This window comes from Centrocercus urophasianus, unplaced genomic scaffold (genome assembly GCF_019232065.1).
Source record: "Centrocercus urophasianus isolate 14NV4802_14NV808 unplaced genomic scaffold, USGS_Curo_1.0 seq_28, whole genome shotgun sequence".
Taxonomy (NCBI): Eukaryota; Metazoa; Chordata; class Aves; order Galliformes; family Phasianidae; genus Centrocercus; species Centrocercus urophasianus.
This window is the reverse complement of record NW_024884844.1, coordinates 4,647,089-4,659,331: the sequence shown is the minus strand read 5'-3', so window position 1 is coordinate 4,659,331 and position 12,243 is coordinate 4,647,089. Positions and strand designations below refer to the sequence as shown.

Genomic DNA, 12,243 nt, shown 5'->3' with positions numbered 1-12,243 from the left:
GAAAACATCTGTGCAAGGCAGCACGGGTTGCAGAATCCATGTCAGAAGGAACTGCATGCTCACAGCTGCAGGAGATATCTTTAACAAACAAGATTAGAGGGTAGCTATGCTTTTATTTTTTTTTTAATTTTATGCCCAGTTAGGTTCCCTCAGTGTTTTCAGTTCTGATCATTTCTAGCTCTGTGTAGCACGAGCAAGCTGCAGACTGACACACCTGGCCAAATGTGAGATTCTCAGCTAGAACTGTATCCCATTAGCAGCCTGCAAATCTCTAAGTGCATCAACATCACTATAGTCAGGACAAGCAAATCCAGTGCTTGCTTGCTTTCCAAATAAACAGTATTTTAGAAGATACATATATTGGTTCTCAGCCACCTAATACTCCACCCACACTTGAGAAAAAACCAGCAGCACTAAAGCAATCGATAAGTCAGGAACTCAGCCAGCTGCTACCTACTAGAAAGCTCTTCTCCATCCTTTCACTGTAAGAAAAGCTCGCCCTCCATCTTCAGCAGCTCTGCTTCATAGGTGCCCTTTGCATGCCAAGTGCAGTGAGCAGAAACAGCAACCTGCAGCAGGCTTTTCTCGGTGCTCCCATGTGCAGTACGTGTAGCTGAGCACAGCACAGAAGATGAGCACCTTGCAGAAGTGAGTAGTGATGGGGTAAAGGGGCTAGGCTTGTCTCTGTGTTAGAATGCATGGGGAAGAAGGTAACTATCTCTCATGAGCCGTTCACCCAAGGCTCCTTTAAATCAGTCTTTAATGCCTGACCTAATGAAGCAGTGACAGATGCACAAGCGTTTGCTAAATATCCCACACCGACATTAAAATCCCAAATGATTCTCTGACTCTGAAGGCTCCTTAGGTGTTCTAACCATGTTAACCACGTGGCACAATCACACACAAGGTCCTTTTTTCTCCCCTCATCTTTCTGTTGCTGACTGCTTTAAAAGGGCTACAGCCCCACTCAGCGTCAGCAGTGCCACACTGCAGAGGTTCTGTTGGATTATGTGCAGAGGGGCGGGTGCTGGAGGCAGCAAAGCACTCCACTAACCATGTCTATGTGTTTTTGTTTTTTTTTTCCAGCATGTCAACAAATTCAACGTTACCATGGTGAGTCTCTTTGGCATTACGTATTTGTATGGGTTTTATCAGTAGGTATTTTCTGTTCCCGAGGCGCAGTATCAGCACACTGACTTCTCAGCAGTGCCTGGTACTTGTATGTACACTGCTGTGTTCTGGGGCAACGCAGTACAAATGCCCTAAATACAGTGAGTAGTGCTCTTTTATCTCAACTGATGCTCCCTGAGCACCCTTCTCCCTGTGAGAACTTGCTTTATAGAGCACCACACAGATCATACTTGGAGTTACAAGCTGAAGCTTTTATCAAAATATTTTCATGCTAACATTGGTATTCAAACCATTTTTATTTGCTGGCTTGCCGGAAGGGTTGGGAATGTATGCTAATGTTCTTCTCAGCTATTGGAATTTCTATAAAACAATGACATTTAAATCACACAGAATCACCCGGGTTGGAAGGGACCTCAAGGATCATGTAGTTCCAACCCCCCTGCCTAGCAGGGCCACCAAACACACACATTCAGATCAGGTTGCCCAGGACCCCGTCCAACCTGGCCTTAAACACATCCAAGGACGGGGCATCCACAACCTCCCTGGGCAGCCCGTTCCAGGGCCTAACCACTCTCCTTGTATAGAACTTCCCCCTAACATCCAACCTAAATCTTCCCTCCTTCAACTTGGATCCATTTCCCCTAGTCCTGCTGTTGTCAGCCCTTTTGAAGAGTTTACTCCCCTCCTGGGTGTAGGTTCCCTTCAGGTATTGATAGGCTGCAATGAGGTCACCCCGCAGCCTTCTCTTCTCCAGGCTGAACAAGCCCAACTCCCTCAGCCTGTCCTCATAGGGGAGATGCTCCAGCCCCCTGATCATCTTAGTCCTCTGGACATCTGGCCCTCCTCTGGACCCTTTCCAAAATCTCAATGTCTTTCTTGTACTGAGGGCTCCACACCTGGACACAGTACTCCAGATGGGGCCTCACAAGAGCCGAGTAGAGAGGGACAATCACCTCCCTGTCCCTGCTGACCACCCCTCTCCTGATGGAGCCCAGGATCCCATTTGCCTTTCGAGCTGCCAGAGCGCACTGCTGGCTCATGTTCAGTCTCTCGTCCATCAGGACCCCCAGGTCCTTCTCTGCCGAGCTGCTCTCAAGGACCACTCCTCCCAGCCTGTACGGGTGCCTGGGGTTCTTCCGGCCCAAATGCAAAACCTTGCACTTTGCCGTGTTGAACCTCATTCGGTTCACCCGAGCCCAGCCCTCCAGCCTGTCGAGGTCCCTCTGAATGGCCTCCCTTCCTTCCACCGTATCAACCGCACCACTCAGCTTGGTGTCGTCAGCAAACTTGCTGACATTTAAAGCTGCTAATTAGTAAAGCAGTAAGTGTAGAACAGCTCCAGACTTTGGAAGCCAGGGAAGGCAGTGCAAGACACTAAATGCAGTCTGAAGAGGTGTCAGTATTTTGGTTTTGCCAAGTGTAGAAGTGGCTGAGCATGTATGGCTGCTCTCTTGAAAATGATTTTTAGGTCAATGTTAACATTTGTTAGGAACTTGGATTGCATTTCTAATTTCAAGGTCCTGCTTTAGGAACCAGCACCTGTAGTCCAAAGTCCTGAGGTTTTTTTTCAGGTGTTGCTTTCCTTTGACCAATGTGGGCTTCAAGGGGAAGGAAAAATGCCATTTCTTCAGAGCTTGGTTAGTCCTGAAGTGAGAACTGGGATGTGTGGCTGAGCTGTGTCCCTTCACACTGAGAATAACCTGGCAATCCTGCTCCTTTTTGGCCACAGCTCTCCAACAATGACACGAGTTGCACTGAAGATCGTCACCCCTGTAATCATTACAGTCTTTGTCCTGGCACTGTACTTGCACGCCCAGCAAGTGGAATCCACTGCAAGGCTTGACTTCCTCTGGAAACTCCAGGTTAGTGGACATCGCTGTGCTGAGCAATCTGGTCTTTGGGGTTAGTATGAAACTGCTGAGTTATTCATAACTTTCGGAGTGTTATAAAATGCCTTTGAATGTAAGCTGAATCTGATGTATAACTGGGCATACTAGTAACGTTCATTTCTTTTGTACTTTGCCTTCTGAGTGCTTCTCATCCTGGTCGTTTAATACTCTATTTCCTTGTAAATGCACTTGGGGTGGTCCCTGCCATAGAATATCATAGATCTGAAGATCTAGAACAAACTGAAGCACCTGAGCATGTCACTGTTGCAGAAACCTGTCATAAAACGTCTGTAAAGATAAGCAGCTCTTACTCACTGCTGATTTGTTTCCCATCGTTCAGCGTCAGTTTGTGTTCAGGGATGTGAAAGATTCACAGCTGGATTTTCATTCACTCTTAAGCAGTGGAAGTGGCTCAGTATCCAGGCTCCATTAGCCACTAGGAAGCAATGCTGGATAACCAACATCCTACAGACAGTGCCTTGCTTTGCTCCCATCCCTGGGTCTGTTGTTAGTATTTCTACTGTGTGTGCCCATGAGTGACATTAGGGCATCCTGTGTGATTCTCAAGCAGAACGCGTCTCAGCTCAGCCCTCGGCTCACAGCTGGAGAACACAGGTCTCCTATAGATTATTTTTACCTTCTGGATAGAAGAACATCATTCTAATAAGTAACTTCACTGATTTTAGTAGGAATCGCTGCGGAAGAAGCAATTAATTAAAGCTCCTTAGGAAGCAGATCAACAAACATTGTTATCCTCATTTATAAATGGTAAAATAACAGAAGAGATGAGCCGACTTGGCTGTCCCAAGTGTGAGCATACTGTTTCTCCAGGCAGAGCCAAATGTTTTCCTTGTTCTGTCTGGACATATCTTCTAAAACATCCTTCTTTGCTTAACCCCATTTCCAGTTTCAAACATCTTGTTTTAGAAACCAGAAAAGATGCAAAGTGCTCTGCAGCTCCTGTTTGTCCCTTTGCTAGCATGTGGCAGAGGGATGTTGGAACAGTAATCCCTTCTATGTGGTGGCTGATACGGATGGCTGTGCTGCGTTAGTCCATCATGGAGTGCAAAAGTGCCAGATTTGCTCTCTTTTTGACTCCAGCTCTCCAGCAGTAGCAAAAGTCATTTGGGGGAGGGGGAGGGGAGAAGGAAATTAAAAGAAAACCTGTTTTAAAGGGCTTTGCAGTGTTAGAATTTTGACTGCTGCCTCTGTTGAGCAAGTGGTGCACAGGATGGCTCTGGGGCACCCATAAGCTGAACTGCACAGTGTCCCTTCAGCTTGTTGTGCATTCTGCAGTTATTGCCTGACCCTGCTTTTGTCCATTGGTCTTTTCCTAGAAATATTCAAAACAGCAAAAAGTAAAACAAGGGGTAAAATATTGCTGCTTATACTGGGGTAAAGGAAGAGAGAGAAGCAAGCATCTCTACGTTTCTACCTACAAACTTTAAACAATGACCTGAGGCAATGCTAGTACTGAAGACATCCTGCTGGAAGTTCTGGTTCCAGCCTCAAGTCCACATCTGTTAGAACAAAAACAAAGCAGCCCATTCTCCTCATGGTCCCCTTTGCCCAGAAGTTCCCCTTCTACCACCGGAGCCGAGGGCTTTACAGGCTGGTGAAAAATCCTCTTCAGCCTGTCAGTCCAACCTGTTTCATGGGCTCCATAAGTGTATGTTATGACCATCATAGTACCCCATAAACCTTGTGGAAAAGGAGGGACCATGTACTCAGCCAGGCAGAAAGGCCCTTTGGCTTTTATATACACGGGCACACAGACACACAGTCTTCCACTGCAAAATGTGAGCCTGCACTGCTCGTCTCTGCCCTCCTTTGCCATTCCCCCCTTTCTTCTATTTCTGTCCTCCCTGCAAGCTCGTGCTCAGCTTTTTTCTTTCCTTCAGAGCAGTTACCCAAAGATATAAGCGTGTCACTCTCACCTCCTAAACTAGGCCACTGAAGAGAAAGAAGAAATGGAGGAGCTGCAGGCCTATAACAGACGCCTCCTCCACAACATTTTGCCGAAGGATGTGGCAGCCCATTTCTTGGCTCAGGAGCGGCGGAATGATGAACTGTACTACCAGTCCTGCGAGTGTGTGGCTGTCATGTTCGCCTCCATAAGCAACTTCTCTGAGTTTTACGTGGAACTGGAGGCCAACAATGAGGGGGTGGAGTGCCTGAGGCTGCTCAATGAGATCATTGCCGATTTTGATGAAGTAAGTCACAGAAAAATCGTGTTGCTAAAGAAAACTGAGCGATGAGTTCATTTATTTGGGCTTTGCTGAGCTTATGAAGGAAGGTGGCTTACTGAATCCTCGTGTCATGTTTCATTTCTCCTCACTCCAGAAATCTTTAATTCTTTTTCTTTCAGATGAAAGTCCCTTTCCTTCCCTTGTCCATCCTCAGAATGATTAATCCCCTTTCCTTTTGTAATTTGAGTACTGGAGACTCTGTCCAGCACTATGTAGTGCTTGTATCAAGGCAGGGTACTTGGCAAGGATTTGCCAGCATGTATGCATTTGACAAGTTTATTCAGTTCCCTTGCAATTCTCCTGTGTAACAGATAATAAGTGAAGACCAATTTCGGCAGCTGGAGAAGATCAAAACCATTGGCAGTACATATATGGCTGCGTCAGGCCTCAACGACTCCACTTACGACAAGGAAGGGAAGACGCATATCAAAGCTCTGGCTGATTTTGCCATGAGGTTAATGGACCAAATGAAATACATTAATGAACATTCATTCAACAACTTCCAGATGAAGATAGGTAATGTCACTGTTTATGGGATTAAGTATTGGTAGCTGTCATTCTGAGCTAGGGATCTTACAGAGAGGAAACTACATAGACATTACCTTAGCTGTGCAGGGACGTTGATTGTTCTGTACCCAGTGACAGGAAAATAATAGTCTGCCTGCCTCAGCCTCTGTGAAATGTCAGAGCAGTTCAGTTAAGGCTGAGATGTTATTACCAAAGCTCCCTGGAGAACCAGGAGTGATTGAGCAACAGTCCTCTGTGCACAGAATCTGTTATCACAGCATGGTCACACGGGGTGGTTCTGCTTGGGCTCACTGCACCTGCGATGTGCTCTCCTGCCCGCACTCCCAGTGGTGCCATTCAACAGCTGGTATTGGACAGTGGAATAAAAGAGACAGGAGAGGAGATTAAAGAGTGAGGATGTCCAGTGTTGAGTTTACTCAGGAGGCTTTCAGGCTGCCACAGTGCCCATCTTGCAACTGCCCAGCATCACAGTAGCTGTGTACAGATGTCCAATGCTTGGCAGCTGGATGGCAAATAACCCTTATCCCATTGTCTGGCATTGGAAAATAGCTGTGGATTGAGCAGCTGATCAAAGCAGCCAACTTTAATTTATGATGTCTTTTCCTGACTGAAAAACAACCTGCCTCAAGCTTCATATGTGATGCATTTCTCCCCTACTTCTAGGCCTTAATATTGGTCCTGTTGTAGCTGGGGTGATAGGGGCACGTAAGCCCCAGTATGACATATGGGGAAACACGGTGAATGTAGCCAGCCGAATGGACAGCACAGGGGTGCCCGACAGGATTCAGGTAAGGCGCTCACTGGAGCACTCATTTATACTGCCTGTGTCACTTAGGGTTTTTTGCAACTTCATCAGAATTGGAATTTGTGTTTTATTCATTTATGTCATATACTTACTTACACAGCACTGAGAGAAAAGCAAACCGGGGGATGCCAGTGGTAGCATCACGTTATGCCTTTAATTTTGACCAATGGAACAGCCTTGGGTCAAACACTTGCAAAGTAGTTCTGAGTGGAAGTGTTGAGCTGAGTTTCCTTCCAGCTGTGATGCCTGCCACCCACCCTGTGGGACTGCACACAAGTGTGGGCTGTTTGATTTTGCGAGGATTTGAGTCACAAATGTGTTTCTGTCTGTCACTTCTCTGTTTGCTGTGCCTTCCCTGTTGTGAAGCTAGCCAGGAGCCAGGCATTACCGGAATGGGAGTAACAACCTGAAGAGTGAGGGCAGTTAAACTGGTTAATGGAAAGCTGCAATCCAGGCATCTCCTTGGTGCTCAGGCAGTGACATTCCCAGGGATTCATTTTGCTGTCCTGCTTTTGCTGAGCCAATGCCCACACCTGCAGATTGTTGTTCCCTAGGAAAGTACTGAAGAGATGTAAAAAATAATTACAGTAACTGATGTGAAAGCCGAGAGGGAAAGTTCATGTTGTCTCTTTCCAACTCAGCTGTCAGGTAACCAGATCAATCTGGATCAGTATTTATCCAACACCATTTAAACTGTCCCTCAAGACAGTCCCCAAACAATTTTTCTTCAAGTTAAGCAAAACAATACAGCAACATTACAGCAATAGGAAGGCAGGCATGGAAATACTAGAAGCTACCTGAAAAAGGATGAGAAAATACAAAGTAAGAAAGGGTTTGCCACTGAGCAGATAGGAATTAACAGGAATTTACTGCTGTTTTTGTGGTGCTTGTTTGTCAAAGTTCATGTGAGGAGTTAATGTTTATGTGATGTTCACACGATGGGTCTGTCGGTGGGGCTAAAAACCTCAAGTGCTGTGAGTTAGATCTCAAAATCTTGAGGTCTGGTTGGTTGAAGTGCCTGATAGGATTTTGCAAATTACGCTTTGAGCCCCAGTGTTGGTAACTGAGAGCAGCGAAATACCTAAAAGTTATGCCTTGGAAAGTGCAGCTCTCTCCAACTCGTGTACCTGTATGGCTTCTGTAGCTGCTCGGTTTCTAAAGGCTGTGTTTGTTCTGCAGCTTTTGATATCCAATCTCTCAGTGACTGATAGGAGAGTCAACTTAGAAACAGAACGATCCTCCTTTAACGTTACCTGTTGTTCACCCCAAAAGCAAATGAACAGACTGTGTGGAAAGCATGACAGGCACTTGCTAACTCTCATTTATTCCGCAGGTTACCACAGACATGTACCAGGTTTTAGCAGCCAACAACTATCAGCTGGAATACCGAGGGGTCATTAAGGTCAAAGGCAAAGGAGAAATGACCACCTACTTCCTAAATGAAGGGCCTCCAATTAGTTAGCACCAACTGCAGCATCGCTCAAAGGTGGGATCTGCATTACAGAAGATTGTGACTCGGAGAAGAATCACTTAAAAATGCAAAGCAGTTGAAATTTCACACAGTGACTCTAGGGCTGGTATCAGCAAACTCTTTGGCCACCTGTCCCCAAAGGCAATGGAGAGAAACCACCTGGGATTTGCTCCTGGCTGAGTGCTAAACCGACCAAAGATGTGTACTACAGCATTCACAGATAAGACGTGAATTTGGAGTTCTTACCAAGGCTGCTACTGCAGGATGATCTAAGAAGCTATTTAAGTATTTATTGACGCAACACAACATTTACTTGGTTGAAGGAATGTATGATTCACTACAAAGCATTATTTTGGAATGGATTTGCACTCCCATAACGTTTCCATCCCATACTGCCAGCTATTTGAAGTGTACCACTGTGCTTTTATTAGCTGTTTTGAATGGGCTTTCAAAATTGACACCCACTGTTGCAGCACACAAAAAGGCCTTTTAGAATGGCATCGTTAATGTTTTAGTGTGAGAAGACGTTTTAGCCCTGGCCTTCTTTTCTCCCTTCTTTTACATGGCTCAATGACTGCTCTTCTGAGCGGGGCTGGCACATCTACTGACGGGGAAGATCAAGATCAAGAAAGAAGGTTGGACAAACATATTTATTACAAAGTCTTCTGTGCTCATCCTCGGTATATATCAGTTTACATGGGAAAGACTAGATGTAAACAAGAGACACTTTGTGGGAGAGAACTCCCCTGAAATTTGTTGTGGGTTTTTGTTTTTGTTTTGGTTTTTTTTTTGTATTTTTTATTTTGTAATATTGAAAACATGGAGATCTAACAAATACCAAATTCTATATTTTGTAAATTATATATAAATTAGAAGGCAGGCTGTCCACACCAAGGTGTGTTGGGAGGTGTATATAACCTGTTAGACTTGTGTAATTTTTTGTGCATAATACTCTGAACACAGACTTGGCAGTTTTCAGATTATCACTATACAATCAAACAGGTGAGGTTCCGGGCTGAATCAGATGCATTTTAAAAGGAAAATCCAGAAAAATCTGCAATCCTGAAGAAGAGGAAAAAAAAAAACCCAAACCCAACAAGGTACAGTAGTTCAATGCAGCATTCACACAGAAGGTGGCATCTTAACAAATGGAAATAGGACTTATTTTATGAGCTTTAGCTAATGAGACAGTATCTGTCGAGCATGTTAAAAAGCTCTAAGCAGACCTTCTAATTAACTGTAACAGGAACTCTTATGAGGAAAAAAAAATTGAACTTTTATTTGGAAAAAAGCAATTTTCAGAGATGGATTAATAGGATCTGATGATACGAGAATCGTCTGATATTGTAACTGCCATTTGACATTACAAAGAACTATGTACTGCAGCATAGAGTTGACTTTCCTGTCAATAAGTAAGCACTTATTTAAACTGTCACATTTTCCATTTTCAGGAGTTAATTAGCTGATCTTCAAAAAGAGGCTTTGATGGCAAATGTGTGTATGAGATGAGTGACCTTAAAATACAGTGCCATTGATATTGTGTCCGACATCTTTATCACTAGCGGGGGTTTATGAATAGTTCACTGTTACCATTTATGTACCTTTTCTAGCTACGAAAGAAAAATCCCTTGATATTTTATTAAAGAAAAGATTTTAAAAAGTTATATTTTTTATATTCTATGAGGGGTGAGTTTTGATATTGAATTTGGCTAGCGCTAAAAGTGGCTCCAATCTTTTGACATTTAATAAAGTTCTTTTCCACTCTTCTCAGGGCAGAATTATTGTAGTACTAACACCTTAATGGTTGCACTGTGGTGGTAATTTATTTTTTTTCCTACTTGACAACAAGAATAAGTAAAAATCCATGGGTCGGTCTTGATTAAGTTGCCATATTGCTAAGCATAACCCTAGCATTAAGCCATTTAAGTGCGAGCTTAAATGGCATTGCCCCTTTCCTTCCCCTTGGAAACATTTCTGAAAAGTATAGTATAGACTTCTGTAAAACTGCCAAGTCTGCCCTTGTACTATACTTTTGCTCCTTGCCATCCCTCCTGGTTCGCAGAATACTTACGTTGCATCATGCCATTACGCATTTCTTTCCCCCTCCGCCTCCCCCCCCTCCATCCCCTCACTCAGCTCCATTACCTCCATGCCATACACTCACTTTTAGGTTTGCTTTCTGCTTTATGAACGTCTGCAGTCTTCTTAACTTTCGATTCATCTTAGGAGGTTGTGTTGTCAATGAAATTTCAAGTCCCCAGTATCTCTAGCTGTGATTGTTGACAGTGTGTCATGATCATTTCAAGGGGTATTCACACACTCTTTATTCTGGATCTTGCAAAAATGGATACAGTTATGATTTCCCATGGAAATTGAAATCTATTTAAGTAATTTAACTATATTAAACACTGTTTCACTGGTAAAGCGTGTCTGTTTTATTTTAGATGCAGCTGGCTAGTGAAGAGATTGGATGGCACAGAGCAGCAGTCAGTTCTCAACTACAGAGGGATGATGGGGCCACACCAGTACTGTACAGTACCCACTTAGAGCTCTCCCAGTCCCTGCCTCCACAGGGGGCATCCCAACTCCCCTCTAGTGCAGGAATGCTGTACACATTTACCTTGAGCCCTTAGTCCTGGGACAGCTGACACGTCCTGACAGCAGCACTATGAATAGCTGATTTAAAAAAAGTGTATTTGAAGTAGATCATAGTTTCCAAAGCATTCCATAGATACCTGTCTATTTGTCCTCACAAAGACACCTTAAAGAAGGCAGCTGCTTGGGCAATGCAGCCCCTGGCAGTTTTCTAGGTAAAAGTTGCTGGATTGCTCCACTAAGTGCCACACTTATCTACACCAATCCCCAGAAGTCTGAGGTGGAACTGGGAAACAAAAGGCTCCATCTTCTCACTGATTTTTTTTCAGTTCAGGGTCCTTTTATACAGGCAGGTAAAAATGGAATGAATGACTTCAAATCTGTTCCTTGTTAGGTGAGATTTCGTACATATACTGAGACTAAACCTGCATTAAGAAGGAGGGATAAATGTCTTAAAAGACAGGCTTAAAAACCAGCCCTCAGGAAAGTGCTGGGGAGTTGCTTCACGCTGTCATAAAGCAGCATCTCAGGACATTACCTGACATAAGCCACTTTTGGGGCTAGCTGGACAAGGGTATTCCTAAAGGGAGGAAAAACAGTCGTGCCCTCTCGTTTAAGTTGAGGATTGTTGCCCACACCCTCTGTTTTCCCTCAGTGTTTTATCTTCCATCCAAAAACCATTTTGATGAATGCTGGCTGCATTGTGTCTGCCTGTGCAGAATGAAATGGTACTTGTAGGAGGCACTGCATTTGTTACAGATGTCCTGCACTACCAGCACACCTGGACCCCATCTTCCTACATTACATTACTTGGGAATAAGCTGCAGCTAAAAACACTGCCTAGAGGGAAATATCTGCTGTCCAATGACCTTCCTGACTGCTTCTGAAGACAGTCATTTTGAGTTTGAACTTATGGGGGGAACGGGAGCTCTCAAAATTGTCTTAGGATGTTTGCCAGCTAACCCAAAAGCAATGTTCCAATTGAGGGGCGGCAAAGAGCTCATTTGGGATGCAGTCTGCCAGGATCAATGTAGCTGAATGAAGCCAAACCAATCCAAAACAAATGAAAACAAACAAGCAAAAACTCACCTCAGGTTCCATTCTCTTGCTCCTCTGTCACAAGCTTTTCAACAGAAGAAGCTGGAGCACTTTAGTAGTGCAGTGAAGGCAGCAGCATTGGGCAGTCAGCAGGCAGGCAGTTTGCTGTAAGAAGCAGAGGTTTGCTGTTATCTTCTCATCCCCGAGCACCTCTCTGTCCCCATTCTGCTCAGGAGAGCTGCACAACACAGTGGGGAGACCATGTGCCTCGTGTCAGGCCTGTCCTGCCCAGGATCAGCACGGACAGAGAAAGCTGCACCACCAGCAGCTGGCCCTACATCTTTTCGAGCACACAGTTTCAGATCCAAACACCTTATTGCCATCTACTGGAAAGAAATATGCAGCTTCAGCTGGGCAGCACAGTCACACTACCCCAAATCAGTCGTTCCTTGGTCCTTCAGTAAAGAAATGATTGATATATTGAAGAATCCATACTGAACGTTAAGTAACCACAATATTTGCAAAGGAAACCATTTT

At 44.5% G+C, this 12,243-nt stretch overlaps 1 protein-coding gene across 1 annotated transcript in view; it reads left to right on the top strand.

Moving 5' to 3' along the window:
- The window catches only part of ADCY5 (adenylate cyclase 5), a 190,245-nt gene extending 179,748 nt beyond the window's left edge, over positions 1-10,497 (top strand). Inside the window, exons 16-21 of the mRNA XM_042827382.1 lie at positions 1,087-1,113; positions 2,861-2,993; positions 4,970-5,233; positions 5,581-5,785; positions 6,461-6,585; positions 7,936-10,497. Of these exons, the coding sequence (XP_042683316.1) occupies positions 1,087-1,113; positions 2,861-2,993; positions 4,970-5,233; positions 5,581-5,785; positions 6,461-6,585; positions 7,936-8,064 (883 nt within the window). The 3' untranslated portion in view covers positions 8,065-10,497. The remainder of the gene's footprint in view (positions 1-1,086; positions 1,114-2,860; positions 2,994-4,969; positions 5,234-5,580; positions 5,786-6,460; positions 6,586-7,935) is intronic.
- Positions 10,498-12,243: the final 1,746 nt, after the last annotated feature.